Here is a 19,087-nt window from a genome sequence, read left to right as displayed (position 1 = left end):
AAGCTTATTAAATTGCCTTGAAACCCCAAACCAAAATGAACTACACACTATGATGCTCAGAAAACTATGTCCTATAGGCTACCTAGAAACACACGTGCATCATTTTGAAAGAATGGCATCCTCTAAAGAAAACTTTAAATAATAGTTACCACCACTTATGTGAAATTATGTGAAATTGAAACCAATTACATTTGCAGTTGCAATTAAATCACTATCATATAATTATGACTCAGTATATTTTTCTGCAACATTTTATAATAGCATATTTTCTTATTATTGTATAAGTAATGAACTGACAGTTATTCCTCTGTGCAAGCCTTTTGTATTTATGAGTTAGGGCAGGCTGGAAATACTGAACTGAGATGAGTACAATGAACTATAGGAGATGATAGTCCAAATGTAACTTTAAATTCTAAAACTAACAAGAGTGATTTTTTATTTTTTGAAAAAGCAGTAAAAGGTGTTAGGCTTTTTAAGGGTCAGATTTTTAGTTGTTACAGCTTTCATAATCATATTCAGTTTCACAAATGCTTAAGAGCTCATGCTGTTATTTTGAAATAGGTCACACCCACGTAAAAAAAATCCAGCACCTTTACATTTTACATGCAGTGGTTTAAAATTCTGTTTAAGAAATCCCTTTCTAAAAGCAGCAACTGAATCAATCATCTAACCACTCCCTACAGTAAATATAACCTGGAACATTAGTCTAAGCCTTATATATTTTTTCAGACCTGTTTTTCCTCATTTTCCAATATGAGGAAAGTTTGCAGAACTTCCATTCAAAAACAAAGTTATTGTTAACAGATTATGTATATCATATGTGTCTGGCAGAAGAGTCAAAAGATATGGAAACAACATCAGAAATTAAAATGCCCATCTTCTTTAATATATGCCCATCTACTTTAATACATCAAAGCTCTGGAGGAGGCTTAGGGCACAGCAGTGTAGTAACCACAGCAAAGAGTGAATGCACAGATTCTACTGATATGCACACAATTAACACCTACCACAATTAAATTACGATACAAGGGAGACAAGTGATATAGTATTGCATTCCTAAGTACAGACTGATTTATTATATCATTGTCTTTAGAAACTGGTAAATGTTGATTCAGCATGTCTTGAATACAGTTGAAAGACAAAACCATCAAAACACGTAACAAAAGACCAAACCTGTCTTGAATATTTTACTATATAGTATATTGTATTTAAATTATCTGCCTTCAAAGATGTTAATAAACTTTTGAGAAAAGTAAGCTGGAAGATGGCAAGCAGTGCCTCTTCACACAAGCAGCTCTCACTAAGAAAGGGCCATGTCTGTGTCAGTGAGTAGCACTGCCCAGCACGAGCAAGCCTGCAGAGCAAAACAACTGATTCTGAGGATCCAACATCCATAAAATGGGCGTTGTAGAGAGGTTTCTATTTCTAGCTATCTTCAGTCAGATTCCATGGACTGAATGCTAGTAACAGCTAGAGTTCATCTCCTTTTTCAAACAAGTGTATATATATATATATACACACACTTATATATACACTTTATATATACACTATATAAACTATGTGTATATATATATATACACACACTTTATATATATACATGTAAATTATGTTTTCATTCATTCCAAGACTGCACTGCACAACTAATAAAAACAAGTGCACACCTTATCCAAGCTAAAATACTATTGTCAAGAAACTTCTGCCTATAGTATCCTGATCTACATAGCTTGATATTTGGAAGAAACCTTATTTCTGTATCCACTGTCACTTTATACACAATTTGTATACTCTACTAATCTAGTGGAGTGTTTTGGCTCTAAAATTCACAGAACATGGACTACTAGCTCTTTACGTTCCTTTCCTAACTATCCTGAGCCACCAATGTCAGCAGGACAGCCCTGAGAGACAGCAGGAAATCAGCAGTGTTCCACTGTGTGGTGCTGAGTGGCTAGAGATGCAAATGAAATTTTTGGTATGGTGATTGATTGCTCTATACCAAACTGAATCAGGGGTTCCAATGAGTTCAAGCTTCTTCTTCATGAAATTCAATTACCTTTGTGATCCATTTCTTTCAATCTCCAAATATCTTAATCATAGAGATGAATCAAAATCCAGTTATAAGAGGACTTCGGTAATTAGCTCTGTGGAAAGTCAAGGGCATAGAAAGTTTCCACTCTTAGCAGTGTTATCTGTGCAGCTTTACCTCCTAAAGCAGCCATCTTAACATATATGGTCATCAACGATGTATGCTTTTGCTTTCCTTTTTTTTTTTTTTTTTTGGAAACTAATTGATGAAACTAAACCAAGATTAAGCTTTAAGCACAATCCCCCAGATATAATGCATGATAAAATACAAATCTTCTCATAAAACCACAAAGGAACTCCACTGGAGGCATGAGGGAAGAACGTAGCACTTCGGTTCTTCCACAGAACATTCAGTTTAAAATATTAACATGGTTTTACATGCAGTATTTGGATTATTTTTTCTTCATTAAAGTGTAATAAATTGCAGAAGAGTTAAAGTACAGAATAAACACAAGTTTTATAGCCCACAATTCCAAACGGAAGTTCGACAAAAAAGAATACAAGTTTGTAGATACTCATTCAACCCCCAGGGAGGAAATCCCCTAAAGGCTGGTCACTGAGCCCTCAGATCATCAGCCTGAGTACTTTTTCCTAACACAATCAATATATCTTAACTACATAAGAAACAGCCCTTACAATAGCACTGTCATAAGACCTGTTTTGTGACAACGGTAATAAAGGCATGATAGACTAGCATACAAAAGCAGCACCACTGGTAAATTGCATTGTACATGTTAATTTGGGATCATAACAGCAGGCTGGAGCTCTTCTTGCAGCTCAAACATTGCAGGATGAAGTGCTGGAAGTGAATCAATGTACACTGATATAATCCAATCACATGAATGTAACTTACAATTAAACAAAAAAAAAAAAAAAAAAAAAAAAAAACATGATAAACAAATTACCAGCTCGGCATAACCAAATAGGTCATTTCTTTAAGTTCCACTTTAGCCAAGAAAATGGAAGTTGTCTTCTTCAAAGCAACATAAAGTTACAGTCCTGTGAGGATTTCTATGTTATAAGTACATTAAAATAGATACTCAAGACACTTCCCTAGAGGGTAACGAAGTCAGGACACAACATGCAGTTCTTCAACCACAAAACCTCATGTGCTGTTCCTGGGAGGCACCTTTTGAAATGTCAGCACGCCAACACCATTTCAGAAAGGACTGAACAAAGCTACCATAAAATGATTTTGAAGTGGCCAGTGACAAAACAAGCCCCAAAAGCAAACCTCATTTCTCACATTTTAGGAGAGGTTATTTCTCTCTCATATCCTCTCTTTTCTAAACTCCAGTGAGAGTGCTCTCTGTAATACACAATAAATGTTTGTTCATTGTCTTTTGTATTATAAAACAAGGAGTTCCGTTTGAGGAGCAGGAGTTGCAAAAGCTCCCTGCTGAAGTAAGATGTATAATACTTGGCTAGACACTATGAAAATTCTTTTGCTTAATGTAACAAAAAAGAGAACCCCCTCCCCTTCTCTCCTTCTGCATCTCAGTTGCCTCTTTTGTTCAAAGACACTGCTGCAAAGTTCATGTAACCATCTCCTGATAAGTTGCTAAACTAGTGTATCAACATCCTGCATTCCTGTCTCACGCTGGGCCAACATGACCAAATAAAAAAAAAGAAGTTGAACCACAACGCGGAAGAAGACTACGGCCTTCATCTTCACGACCACCAGAGGGACAGAGACGACCCCCTAGCAACAGTGTGCGCAGTCGCAGAATATACCAGGATGTGCTGCGTAATCCCAGAATTACCAAGATATAAAAAGGGACCCTGGCGGGGGTGAGGTGCGCGCCGTTGGTGGAGCCGAGACTCCCCGGCCGCCCAGCGCTGTTTTGCTTGCTGTTGCTTACTCAATAAATTCCTTTCTATTATTAATGCAATGCTCTCTGAAAATTAATTAAGGGGGCAACTTATAACACTCTCGTATAAGTATGTCCTGGTTTCAGCTGGGATAAAGTTAATTTTCTTCCCAGTAGCTGGTATGGTACTGTGGTTTGGGTTTTTGATGAAAATAGTGGTGATAACACACCACTGGGCTGGGCATGCACCAGGATCTGGGAGGGGGCACAGCCAGGACAGCTGGTTCAGACTGGCCAGAGGGGTGTCCCATGCCACAGGGGACCATTCTTAGCAATAAATTTGGTGTGGCTAGCTGGGGTTGGGCGCTGCTTATGCTCCAGCTGGGCATCAGCCAGTGGGTGGTGAGCAGGTGCATTGTGCACAACTTTTTTTTTTTTTTTTTTCCTCCATTCCTTTTCTGTCCTACTGTGCTGTCTTTATCTAAGCCCACTTCTCTCCCCCATCCCACTGTGGCAGAATGAGTGAAGGGCTGTGCAGTGCTGAGGTGCCCACAGAGTTAAACCACAGCAAAGCATCACTGGAAACCCCAGTAGTGACTCATAGTCTCTGGTACAGTACAACTTTAAAACTGTAGATGCTGGTCTTACTGTAAGCTAGTGATGTCGTGCAGGGCTATTACTGCTCTCTGCTGCTAGAAAAGCTCAGTTTTTAGCTTTAACTATAAATACACAATACAGTGGACTAATTTACCTTACAGTGGCGGTAGCATGTCTCCTAGCACACTGAAACAGCAGAACATAGGAAAGTTTTCATAAACACAAAGTGAACTCCCTCTCAAGTTCTGTATTTCATGTAGTTATTGATAGCATTTTTTGAATATTTTCTGTAGCCCAAAGGCACCTTGCAAAGCTAATCCTTCTTTTTAATAGAAAAATAACATTTCCCAGAGATTTGAATTATGTCAGGAGATAAGTAATTCACAGACTACTTTACAACTGACACAGATACAGTAAGAGAGATGCACGGAGATTAAATCCAGTGGCTACTTGAGGTACGAAGCCATTCTGTGTCAATCTTCCTCCATTTGTTTCTGGAGACTGACACCATGCAGTGCTCACCAGTCAGAAACGCATCAATCCTTCAGAGAAAGAGGAGAGTGAACTTTCATTTGCATTCACTTAAACAGACGAGATCAGCAATGAATTCTATCAGAAATGAACACTTCTGGGGATGCTGCTTTTATTACCACTGCAGTGATAAAAGATGGTACATGTATATACTGAATGGTCCTCTGAAAATCAAGCTCACAAATCATTGCAGACATGTGGTGTAGGTACTAATACAGTAACGTGGTACAGCATCCAGTTTTTCCACTCTTTTGAGATCCAAATTAGCACTATAGTTCTAATTCCTAATAAGTCTAAGTGCCTACCTGGCTCAATAGTGCTCATATGGCCAACATTTCTGGTTGTAAATCTGTCTCAGCAAACAACGTTTGCCAGTTCAACTTCCTCAAACCTTGTTTTGTATAAGGGTTTTAGAATTGCATTCAATTATGCATTGCATAATTCTTCAATTGCCTTGCTGGATTATACAACAATAATTACCATTATCTGCCATCATCATAAATAATAACATTGAGTATTCTGAGCAAGTTTAGGTTTAGTTTGTTGTTTTAATTTGCTCTAGGTGATGCATTCACAACCTAGCTCTAGTCAAGTTAAGGAGCTAGAGCATGTCCTAAACCAGTTTCCCAGAAAATAGACTTGCTGCTTTTCTGAGTTTGTTTTCCCTATTTTTAAAGTTACTTTAACACACCGAAAGTTTCCAATTTCACTACTTACTCTAATTTATTTATTTTTTTTTTTTTTAAATATTGGCTTTAAACATGATTACCAGTAGTTGCTGTCAATTCATATGCTTTTGCAATCCACTTCCTTGGGTTTTCTTGATTTTGTAGTCATCTCTAATATATTATAATCTTCCAGCTGAACTCTGGCTTTCCTGCCTAGTAGGACAATCTCAGATATTTCATGAACCCTGCTGTACCATAGATTTTTCTGTAGTTGATCATCTAATGTCCCTCACATTTAATAAATGCCATATAATCAATCATAACCCTCTCTGTCAAACATTTCAGGTCTACCTGAACCCTTTTCATCTGAAATTTCCTTCCAGCCTTCTGATACTCAATCCCGGAATGTTTACATCAGCATGGCATGTATCTCTATGCGTATCCATTCTTCATCCCCATTATTCTGCTGGTTTTCTGCATCGCTTCCTCTCTTTCTGTGCTTGTCAGAGTGGAATGTATTGTTAATCTTCTTAGCATAAAAAAATAAATAAATTGTTGTGATTGAGGAAACTAAGAGAAGTTTGCATTAGCCCAGAAACACAAATTGCATTTAAAAAAAAAAAAATCCAGTATTTCAAGTGTGAGCATCTGAATACTCTCAGAAGAAATGCACTAGTTTCCACAGTCAATAAAGAAAAAAGGAACACTTCATAAAGAATAAGGCTTCCAGTGATATATATCCAATTGGCCATTTTAGTTTACTTATTGTTCTTTATTGTCATTAAGACATTTTTACTGTAAAAATTCTGACAGTAATAACATTTAAATGTTTTAAAATTGGATCGATTCTTTCTCTCCTAAAGCTCAGACACTTTAAATTACATGTGTTTAAGCAGTAGTAATAAACATACTGCTATAATAGAGATGGTAAACAAAGACCAAAAATCACTGTCTAGGGTAGTGAAAATAATGCAGGAATAAAGGTTATCTGATGATAAGTGAAAAAGAAAACAGCTATTTTTTTCTGTACTTAAATATACTTGCATACATTTATCAGTTTTGTGCTGACATTATGCTGCGTACTGTGAAAGATAAAAATGAACAGACTGATATGTTAAAGACGTTAAGGCAATACAGTAAAAATATTTTATTGGATAATTTGGTGTAAGCTGTATAAGAAACAAATCAGAGTCAGAGCTTTGGTATATCATGCATACCAAATATATGACAATAAAACTTTTATATGTTTCCATCATGCTGTTTTATGTCAAATAGTTAATAGGGAAAAACTGTACTAGAAATGTTGTTGAAGTTTAAAGATGTTTCATTATTGTTTTTTTTGTTGTTTTTTTTTTTTTTAACATCACATCTGCAACTGCAGTATCATGTACACATCTTCATGAAACATGTAACCTCATTAACCAAAAAACTGCCAACATTTACGTGCCCTTTCAAAACTACCCAAAATAAGGTGACAACCTTTTAAACATATCATGCATTCATATATAAACTGATACGCTGATATGCAAAGTCCATTATTTCACAAGAGTAGTTGCCTGTTTTCCTGCCATGAACAGAACTGTCTGAAATGAGACAATCCCACAAGACACCTACCAAACTACCTGCAGAATATCCTGGAGCTCTATAACCTCCTGCAGATCTGTCAGCTTCTTGTTTACAAGAATATCAGAAAACAAGGAGGTCAACAGTTAGTACAGAAACACATCATCCAATATTAGTCAGAAACTGAAATGTCAGCTCGTTAGCAGATCCACAAGACAGCTTTTCTCATTCTCTTCCCCTCCTTTATTTCTAGACTATAATATTTTTCCCCATTCCTAAAGAATAATTAGTTTTGTAAGCTGGTTTAACACCTCAATAGTCAACAGATATTGGATGGAAACAAGATTTGAAAGAACTGGAATTGATTGGGAGAGGCAGAAATGGAAACAGGAAAAATTATTTGAACCATGAGAAACTAATGAGAACAAAACCAGGAGAAATGAGGAAAACACCAATCAATTCATTCAGGGACAGCACTGGAAATTGGACTGAGCAGGAATGGGAATCACATTTGTACTTTTATAGCTGAACGTACAGCATTTTATGCTACTTGAGGAGTCTCCCCATTACAGTAAGGATTTTGGCCATGGGGAGAAGGAGAGAGTGAAAATGCTGTCTCCAGCAAAGTCAATGGTAGAACTTTCACCAAATCAATGGAGCCAATGTTTTATGTGATAAAAAGAAATAACCTGCACTGGATATGAAGAAAGTGAAAATTATTTCATTTCTGAGACAGGTAACCCTGGTGCTTTTCATTTAGTCTAAATGAGAAAAGAAAATTGTAGTGCTCTATTGTTCTGCTCATAACTGATTTTTATTTTTTTTTAAACAGTTCACATTCATTTCTTCAACAGGCTTTTAAATTTCATAAGAAGCTTATATGAATTTATGGAGAGTTACTCTAATGAAATAATATGTAAGAAATTATACCTTCTTTAGCTTCAATAACTTCTACAGTAATTGCCTTTTTCCTCTTAAAACCTGTCTCAGTATTTATTTTTTTTTTCCAGAATGACCCATGTTATTTACTTTAATAGGGCATTTGGGGTCATAATGCAACAAAACTTTGTCTTACTTTGATTTAAAAAAAAAAAAAAAAAAAAAAAATAGTCACTCCTAGTAGAAAGAGTGAGAAGATTCATCCATGATGGAAAATCTAATCAGCTATGACACACTTAAACATTTAAGTTTCCCTTTACCTTTTCAAATAAAATGAGTGAGAAAGGTTGAAAATTAGAAAAAAGGAAAGGAAAAAAGAATCTTTCACTAAACAGCTGTGTGACCTTGATAATTACAAATATGAATTTATTACAGACAACATTTGAGACAACAGAGCTGTAAAAACTGAACTAAAATTAAGACTAAAGCAAAGAAAATATAATGACATGGGACTACATTCCACCTCTAATGAGAAAACATATTTCTATTGGTATGTTACTTACTATTTTAAAAGGTATTTCCAACACTGAAGTCTTCATCTGTTCCTTTATGGTTCTGCTTTCTATATAAGTTTTTTTTTGTTTGTTTTTTTTTTTTTTAAATAATTCAGAGGTGCTGTCCCAATTTCTTATTTTTTAATCCTGTATTTTTATTGTGTAGAATTAAACAAATACATTTTTTGCCTGTTTTTAAACACAATTCGAGTATTTGTTAATTTTCCCATTTTAGTTATGAATTAGTGCATAGCCTCTTTGGGTCCTTCCTTTTAATATGATCTATCAGCATAATTAATAACATACTTCTTTTGAGGAAAACAGAGGAAGAAGCAAGGAGATGTCCCTCTTACCCTTGAAGTTATGCTAATTTAACTATAGTTTTTGGAAATGATGTGTAATTTGCTAAATAGTTTTTCAACAAAGTAGTTTGGAAAGGTGATGAAATAAAAAAGTGGGCTGACCTTTCTTTTACTGTCATGATTTACAAACTCATAAAAGTTATTGCTCACCGTCATCACACCAATAATCTCAGCTTCCTGAAGTTTTTATTTCTCACAATTTTTCCTCCTGCAATCTAAAGCAGGATCAGAAGCAGAAAATACACAGCACTGTAACCATACAAATTGTATTATAGTCATGATAAGAGAAAGATTCAACAAGTTGCTGTGTAACGTGAGTATCCAGGCAGAAAACAAAAACACATTTGATATTAGTGCAATTTTCAAGCTAATTTCATTTTGAAACACTATACGTCTTAAGAAGAACTACAGTGGTTTGCCAGGGGAGTTTTTTTTTTTTTTTTTTTTTTAAATCAATATACTGTATTTGGTACAACTGGTATTGCAGTTTCTCTATCAGTGCCACACAAAGCAACCATTCTTTCAGAAATGGATTTCATAGAATTTATAATGGCCTTAAAATGGCAAAATTTTAACTGCCTAACAGAAGTGAAGTGGAATTAAATAAATAAATCATCTGCTGCCTGAAACCATTCTCACATATAAGAAAATGGTAACAATCACAGACTGAATGGAAATTAATTCCTTAGACTCACCCAGTATATTGAAACTTTTAGCAAAGTAGAAAACAAAAGAAATGTTCAAATATTTGGAAGTGATTCTAAATGGGCCACGTGGGTCATTCAGTACTATGAGTTGGCAAATCTCCTTTGAGAAGGATGGTATCAGCAACCTTATTCCAGGGAACCATGAACCACGTTTAGCGGGCAACAAAGAACTCATCTAGGTACCCAAACCCAAGTAGTTCTAGAAATTGAATACAAGTTTGTAGAGAGCAAAGTCATGATAAAGTTTGCAAAGAAAACCTTGTCACACTTCCACTACAACCAGCAGACCAATGAAAACATATATTATGTCAGAAGAATCCAGAAGGTACCAGCAAAGTTTAAGGCCACCATACAGAATGGAAATGCGCTACCTGGCTCAAAGGTCAATTATTAATGCATTTAGAGCCTGATCTGCTGGAACAGTTACAAAGCAATGGATCCTCTTAAACAGACATGGAAAATCTGTAGACCTGAGCCGGACCTGACTTAATTTCTAAATGCACATAGCTACATTGTATTTTCTACATTCATTAAGGGCAAGAGTAAGGTATATAAATAATACGTGGTGCACCACAAGTCTTAGCAAAACATACTCAACACAGAGTAAGTTTGTTCTCACATACAGTGAGCTCGCAGCTGTCAAAAGAATGCAAGTAATGAGTACTGTTATCCACTCATCTAGCAAAGTCCATATTACCTGGAAACACATTGCATCTCTAGATTTCCCTAATTACTATAATATTCCTAAGATTTTTTCAGTTAGCATTTTCTGGTTTGAAGAAGTACAAGACATCTTTCAGCTTTACAAGTAAGAACAGATCCGAAGGTCGATCAAATATTGACTGAAAATGCTGATTTAAACACACATACACAAAATCATTTTCTCTCTTTGAATTTCACATAGGATAACTGACTCAGACAAGATGTCTCTGAGCAAATCTCTCTAAAATGCATTTATGTATGCAAACGTTGGCTCAGCTGTATTCTGTAACCTCCGAGACTGCCTAATATAGAGGGCTTTCTCTGATTCTGTATCCCATATACAGAACTGTAGAATGTAACAAATGACACTATTTATTGTGCATTTCAAAATACCAATTCTATTCTTAGTGTTTGAGTTTACAACTGAAGTCAAGCACTTTTTGCTGTTTTTTTTTTTTTTTGACACATTTTACACTTGTGTCACACTAACTTTTTCCTTCGTGCCTTCAGTAAATTGAAAAATATAAAAAATGCAGGAAGCTCTATTATATTGAGCTGTCTTTTGAGAATAAGAAGGTTGCCATACATTTATGTACACAAGGCCCTTTCTAAATATGTAGGAGTTCAAATACCTGTTTCTGCTAAACAAGTTGTCCATTGAGAGCAACAGTAGTAACGGAGTCATATTTTCATAAATATTTCAAGTGTGAAAGATATCAGCTGAGGTCTATTGTCACAAGGTGCTCTGCGTGACCTTCAGTTTTTCACACGATAGCACTGGGTAGTGCTTTCAGCAGAACCAAATGCTCTTTGTACTGACCTCTAAAGCTTACCATTCCGAAACTGTTCCACTACAAAGCATATTCTTTCCAAACCACTGTCAAACTGCACCACACTACCGTTATTTCCACTTCTTCTTCTTTTTCTCTGCTCTGAAGAGGTGATCATCTATGTTGCCATTCCCTTTTATTCATTTTCAGCTATGCTCTCCAGCTTGCACCACCTTGTCATGATTGTTTGTTTCTCAAATGTGTGTATAAATAAGTTCAGGAAAGCACCTATATGGACAGATGCAGTCAGAGCCAAATTCACACAAAGCCTATGATCCAATGCTCAAGCATGCATTCTAGAAAAATGCAAGCTATTTCTGATTTAGAAGCCTTCTCAGTGAAGTACTGTGCTAAAGCTAACAAGTCCTGCCACTAACCATATCCTTTGTCTTCTGTCTCCAAGAACTATTTTCAGTGTTTACCTGACACAGTCTAGAAGTGGCACTGGATTGGGAAACAGTTAGTTCCATCTCTCGTTTGCCACTGACTTTGAATAAGCCAGCTACTGATTCCTATCACATTATTTCTCTGCCTTATTCATTTACTATAAACTTTGCAAAGCAGGGAAGCTGTCTTACAGACTGTTTGCAAAGAGCTTCTCCACACAAGCCAATTTTGAACTCTCACAGAAGCAGCAAGCCTATGCTAATATATTAGCATCTGTTTCTATTATTAATATTAGTAAATTTCAAATAATTTGTAATTTTCATAGAGCAAAATTGGGTATCAATATATATTGCATATTTTACCTCCAGAAGACTTGTTAACTAACTTTGTCATTCTTGGACAAGGACAATATTTTTGTAAGCAGCAGTAATCTCTTGTCACCTTTCAATGTTCCTCATACCCAGCCACCTTCTGTTTTTTCCTTTGGTGAATCTGCTATGAATGTGTTTTTCTTTTGCCCTTATGATTGACATTAAAAAAAAAAACTTAGCATTGTTCTCATATACCCATGATAGCTTTCTGAAAGAATTCCTATTTTGAGTCCATATTAATTACTTCTATTCTTTCCAAAGTGAACTGTAATCAGCCAGAAGCTCTTCATCATTCTTCAGAATATTTAGCACCCTTAAAGTGACACCATTTACTGTGCAGCTTGTTGCTCTACTTCCTTTAAGATCCAAAGTTTTGCATTCTCATTTTTCATCCAGTCATTACCGATATTTTATTACTATAACTTCTCTACTTGCTCCTCAGACAGTAGCAAAGGTACTCATCTCCCCTGTACACAGCTGAATCATAGTCTACTCATCTGAAGTATCAAATTAAATGTCTCCAAATATACTTCACTCCTATCCTTCCCATTTTTTTTAAACTGTTGATATCCAATTACTCACTCATGTAAAGATCTCAACTTGGCGCTTTCTTCCTTATAATTAGTTTTCTTTAATGTTTGTCCAGCCAAGCTTCATTTCTTTTTCATGGCATTCAACTACCATGAAAGATTGTTCCTCTCTCTCCAAACAGGAATAAAAACACAGCTTTCATATTCTCAGTTATGTCTCTGCCTAAGATCTTAAAGTAGCTATCAAGCCAAATCTAGTTGTTCTGTGAGCCGTGAAGCCAGTAAAGTTTGCTATCCTGGAGTATTTCCTAGATCCCCATCCCATACTCCTGCAATTATCTCGGGTTTTCCCATGTCCTCTATAATCTCATTAGCTGCAATACTATCAGTTCTCCTTCCTGACCTCTAGATTCTCCTACAGTATCTTGGGTAAGTAAGTTCCAAAGTAATTTACAGAACGTGGAAGGATAAAATGGTCTACCAAGAAATTCCAGGCTACCGTAAAATAACGGTACTCCAAAGTTTCATTTGAGTACAAATCTATGCTCTATTTTTCTTAGCCTTCACACAAATCAGTAGGTCTAGAAAAGAAGAGCTATTTAATTTTCTTGTACGCGATATTAACTCCAAAATTACCGACGCAACATAAATGCCAGCAGTTAGTATTTCACTAGCACACATTTTACCAGCATTCAGCTGCTTATGCAAAAACCCCCCAACTGCCTTCCGTAGGAACTCAAGTACATCTAACCATCTATTGTTCTTCTTCTGTCGACAATTTCTACAGTGAATAGATACAAATACACAAATAAATGGCAGAAAAAAAAATCAAAACACAGAGTAGAATAATTGAATATCAAGAACAAAAATGTAGTTGATACTTTGCTGATGATATTAATCATTGGGTTATTTAAGGCACTTCAATACACTAGCATGGATTATACCATCTGAAACAGTTTTTAAACTTGCTATCTGCTTTAGAAACCAAAAATCAAAGCAATAATTCTAGGCCCAGTTTATTAATAAAAATTCTTGGCTACATGTATTAATTCTTGAAATTAAGGAAATAATCAGCAGACCCATATATCTGAAAAGCAATTTTTAATTTACTATGGCAAAAGAGCGTACATAGTAGTTGAGAACAAATCTGGTTAAAAGTGAAAAGCTAGGCCCAGTGTGTGTGACATAAAATGGCAGTGACACCAATAACTACAGCTTCCCAGGAAATGCCAAGTGGCTCAGAATCTTCTGACAGAACAAGACACCTAAATCTAGCAAATGACCAAATGACATCTGACTTCAACTTTTTTTTTTTTTATTATTCTTATATTTTCATACATATTTTTCGCATACAACTGAAACATATTTCAGTTTATGCCATGAATATATGCATCAACACTATTCACGAGTGATGCATTGTAGACTGACAATTCATATTTCTGTAGTTTCTTTTGTGCACTGGAACACCCTAAAACGTTTTGCAAAGCAATAAATATAATCACAGAGAAATAGTGATAGGTCATCAATACAGTAGAGGGTTTCTTTACCCAGACTTATCAGCCATTCTAGGTACTGCAATACTTCTGAAACATGAGTGCCAATTAATCTGAAATATTTCTGCCTGTGAGGGACCTTTTATGTAATCACCTGCACTACTAGAGACTGTGTCTGTACTTTTGAAACAACTGCAGAAGGATAGCAGTTTCATTGTCAATGTTCTCACTCTCTTGAAAGGCCAGTAGGTTTCCCCAAATTCCCGACGTCTTAAATGTGTGATTTTACGCTAACCCTGACTGACTGTGCTCTGAAATCCACACACGCTAGTCACAAAATAAACAAAAATATTGATAAAGCAACTGTGGCATCACTGGTAACAGCAGTACAGACAAAAAAGAATAGAAAGTTGAACCTATCTCTCCATGCTTACTAGTGCTCACCATGGATGAGCAGCTCTCTGCATTTATTGAACAGAACAGTCAGCTAACCTTCAGCTGATGAAATTCAGATACCCACTTATAGCCATTCATCCATGCTCCTTGCTGCTCTTAGCTTCACACATTTATGAATTCAGTGTTTTGGAGTATACCTCTGTGGGCTTTTTGATCTGTAACCACCCCTCCAGCAGCATGTTCACCTGCGCATGCGTGCAGCAGCACACACAGCAGCAGCAGCAGCCCTGTAGCTATCCTCCAGGGGTCACAATTGGGTTACAAATTCTATAAAATGTGCTGACTGTGCAGCCTGGTTTGGAGCAATTTATTCACGTCCTTCTTCATTAAGATTCAAATGGAATAAGTAAGATAGAAATTGAACAGATACAGAAATTGTGGCTTGCTTCTGTAGTCAGTAAACATTTATTCACCAGGCACAGCTCGCTCTCATACTCTCTCTCATATTCTTTCTCTTCCCCTATCCTTCCTGCTTGCTGTTTTAATGCATAATTAAGAAGGTCAGAATTAATGAAGCAGTGTGGAGTAAAGTTCAAGGAATCCCCAGGCACTATTTATTCTATTAGATCTCAGGCATGAATGTCAGATTGGCAGCATTAGAGGCAGAGGCAGAAGAGCTGGCAGCAGTCCAGGAGTGAAGCTACCCCGGGAGGCTTACCTGCAGCGTCAAGTCGTTGCTGAGTTCCTTCCCTGCAAAAATCACCCGCAGCTGGTCAGCTGGAACCGCCAGTCGCTGCGCAACCACCTCCTTCAGCTGGAGGATGCTGGCATCTGACCTTAGCTCCACCGGGAAGCCATGGCTGGAGTTGAACCTAACAAACACTAAAAAACAAAACAAAACAAAAATTTTAAAGTGAGCATTTCTTACCACGTACCTGTACTAGCATGACTGTGAAAGGCTTGTTCTTTAGCTTCAGAAAGCATTCACAAGTTTAAGAGAAAAGCTATTAATACTGCAACGTATCATTTTGAAAAGACAAACAGTACGGGATTTCCCATCGCAGAACACTTAGTGACCAATAAGCAAAAGCAATGTGGTTCGCCCAGCAGAGTTATAAATTGCAGAGAACAGTCAGAACCAAAAGGGACCCAGCTGGGCAGCAGGCCAAGCAATCACTAATTGGCACAACAGATTTTCGATTAAGCCTTATCCTTAGCAGGCATAGGGCATACACACTTTTTGTGCCCCTTGTGCTCTTCCCCACTGCATGTAACAAATATATGTAAGAAACTGAGTTTTAGAGCTACGATACATTAAATAATACTACAAAAAACTATTCATTGTCACACAGTAAAGCACAATCACATAAACTGGTTTCCCATAGATATAACTCTACGGAAGATAATGACAAGAGAGAAAAATCACACACCAGCAGGAATGTCTGGGAGCATAGCATTACTCTGTGGTGTTTTCAGAGTTCACTAAAGCATCTGCAGTACGTAATTCCTGCCAGCATACACCACACATCCAGTGCAGAAAATCACTACTGCACTAGCCATATCATTTTTAGAGCCGAAGCAACTGGTTTATGCATCCAGAGAAGTCTGGCAAATAAACTCATGAGCTTACTGCCATTCAGCTGGCAGAGCTGTTTTTCATAAGAAAGCTGAATGAGCTCATTGGGCCCATGATCAGGGGAATGACTACAAGAACTATGAAACAGGAAAAACCTCCCTACATCCATATCAATCACTGGGACTGTATGAACAGTACATCTGAACCCAGTGGACTGCTTCAACCAATAGCTCCACAACCAGAAAGCAAAGGAATTAGGAATATATATCCCCAATATATACATACATGTATATCCCCATCTAGATAGCGGATACCTGAAACCTGAACTGTTTGGGTATTGATCGCAGCACCATTCTTCTTAAAGATTCATTTTCAGTTCCCACTGCAATGCTTTAGCTGAAGATGTTATTCCCTAGAATTTTTGATGACTGACAGAAGCAGAAGTTTCATACAGTTTGAAAAAATAACTATTTTTAAACTGAAAATGTGATCTATGATTTTTCAAACACAAAGATGTACCTCACCACTCCAAAAGTTGTCAAATACTTTGAGCACTTATACTAAGACCATATCTACTACATGTAAGAATATATAATTCTTAAGTGTATATACACTATATTTGAATATAGCTGAGAACACTGCTGTTGTTTTGTTGAGCAATGAACATTGTATATACTTGCAATTTCACAGAATCACAGAATCACAGAATTTCCTAGGTTGGAAGAGACCTCAAGGTCATCGAGTCCAACCTCTGACCTAACGCTAACAGCCCTCCACTAAACCATATCCCTAAGCTCTACATCTAAACGTCTTTTGAAGACTTCCAGGGATGGTGACTCCACCACTTCCCTGGGCAGCCTGTTCCAGTGCCTCACAACCCTTTCAGTAAAGAAGTTCTTCCTAACATCTAACCTAAAACTCCCCTGGCTCAACTTAAGCCCATTCCCCCTCGTCCTGTCACCAGGCACGTGGGAGAACAGGCCAACCCCCACCTCGCTACAGCCTCCCTTGAGGTACCTAAAAAGAGTGATAAGGTCACCCCTGAGCCTCCTCTTCTCCAGGCTGAACAAGCCCAGCTCCCTCAGACGCTCCTCGTAGGACTTGTTCTCCAGGCCCCTCACCAGCTTCGTCGCCCTTCTCTGCACCCGCTCAAGCACCTCCATGTCCTTCTTGTAGCGAGGGGCCCAAAACTGAACACAGTACTCGAGGTGCGGCCTTACCAGGGCTGAGTACAGGGGGACGATCACCTCCCTAGCCCTGCTGGTCACGCTGTTCCTGATACAAGCCAGGATGCCGTTGGCCTTCTTGGCCACCTGAGCACACTGCTGGCTCATACTCAGCCGACTATCAACCATCACGCCCAGGTCCTTCTCTGCCTGGCAGCTCTCCAACCATTCCTCTCCCAGCCTGTAGCTCTGCTTGGGGTTATTGCGCCCCAGGTGCAGGACCCGGCACTTGGCCTTGTTAAACTTCATGCAGTTGACCTCAGCCCATCGGTGCAGCCTATCCAGATCCTCCTGCAGAGCTTTCCTACCCTCAAGCACATCGACACACGCACCTAACTTGGTGTCATCTGCGAACTTACTGAGGGTGCACTCGATGCCCTCGTCCAGATCATCGATGAAGATATTAAAGAGGACCGGCCCCAGCACCGAGCCCTGGGGGACGCCACTAGTGACTGGCCTCCAACTGGACTTGGCTCCATTCACCACGACTCTTTGGGCCCGGCTATCCAGCCAGTTTCTAACCCAACGAAGCGTGCGCCAGTCCAAGCCAAGAGCAGCCAGTTTCTTGAGGAGAATGCTGTGGGAGACGGTGTCAAAAGCCTTGCTGAAGTCAAGATAGACCACATCCACAGCCTTTCCCTCATCCACCCAGCGCGTCACTCTGTCACAGAAGGAGATCAGGTTTGTCAGGCATGACCTGCCTTTCATAAAGCCATGCTGACTGGGCCTGATCGCCTGCTTCCCCTTCAAGTGCTGCATGATGACTCTTAGGAGGATCTGCTCCATGAGCTTTCCTGGCACTGAGGTCAAACTGACAGGCCTGTAGTTTCCTGGGTCTGCCCTCCGGCCCTTCTTGTAGATGGGCGTCACGTTTGCTAGCCGCCAGTCGATTGGGACCTCCCCCGATAGCCAGGACTGTTGATAAATGATGGACAGTGGCTTGGCCAGCTCCTCTGCCAGTTCCCTCAGTACCCTTGGGTGGATAATTTCATATCTTTAATACAGATTTTGATATACCTGGATAATCTTTAAGGGACAAGTCCATATACCAATAAATATTTCCACAACATTTTAAGTGTTGCATTTAAAAGTACCCTCTTGCTGTACTAAAATACGGGCCAGGATTGCATAATGCTGTGTCAGCAGAGTGCAATGCCTATGCCCTGAAATGTGCTACAGCTTCCTGTATTACATCTTGTTACTGGTCTTGATTTCTATTTAAAGATGTTCTGGAAATAACTGAACTATACAACCCTTACCCTTATATTCAGATCAGTCAGAAAAATCAGTGGATTTTGAATTTTATTTTGGTTGTGGTTTAGAGACTAAAGGATGAATTATAGGACAAGGCGTAGTTCCAATTACTGAACATGTCCCATCTTTTCAGGAACACTCACAATGTTCAACTATAAATAACGCTGCCTTGGCTGGTAGCAAAATATATAGTTAAACCAATGGAGAATACACTTTTATACGCTAAGCTCTAACTATCTATTAGATACGTATACACGTGTATACATTTATATAGACACGCTCACATAAACACGTAATGTGCATACATGTGCATCTGCAAGGACTTCTTCCTAACTGGTAAGCAATGCTCTTTTTCTTTAGTCTTATGAAAGTCAGTGCTGTTGGTTTTGGAAATTAAATAAAAAGTTAGCAAGTGCATTGATTCTGCAAATCAAATGTGCTGGTAAGAGGAAAGTGCTTGATAAAAGAAACACAAACAGGCAAAGGAGTATTTAAGTGAATTTTAAAGCACTACTCATTTTCCAAAGACAACATAAATCCAATGCACTTACTGCAAGCATAATTCATG

The 19,087-nt window shown here is 38.0% G+C and overlaps 1 protein-coding gene and 1 long non-coding RNA gene across 5 annotated transcripts in view; both read right to left on the bottom strand.

Moving 5' to 3' along the window:
• Positions 1-19,087, bottom strand: part of PRKN (parkin RBR E3 ubiquitin protein ligase) — a 779,628-nt gene that overhangs the window by 614,837 nt on the left and 145,704 nt on the right. For all 4 annotated transcript variants that reach the window (XM_084514657.1, XM_084514659.1, XM_084514660.1 and 1 more), the window contains exon 2: positions 15,182-15,345. In XM_084514657.1, coding sequence (XP_084370783.1) covers positions 15,182-15,345 — 164 coding nt within the window. The remainder of the gene's footprint in view (positions 1-15,181; positions 15,346-19,087) is intronic.
• LOC311434478 lies at positions 2,218-5,026 on the bottom strand. Its single transcript, XR_014691521.1, has 2 exons — positions 4,014-5,026; positions 2,218-3,391 (listed from the first exon to the last, which is right to left on the bottom strand). It is a non-coding gene; the product is annotated as an uncharacterized lncRNA (long non-coding RNA).

Source organism: Aythya ferina (genome assembly GCF_964211825.1).
Source record: "Aythya ferina genome assembly, chromosome: 3".
Lineage (NCBI taxonomy): Eukaryota > Metazoa > Chordata > Aves > Anseriformes > Anatidae > Aythya > Aythya ferina.
The sequence above is the reverse complement of the archived record's forward strand: the minus strand, read 5'-3'. Positions and strand labels throughout refer to the sequence as shown.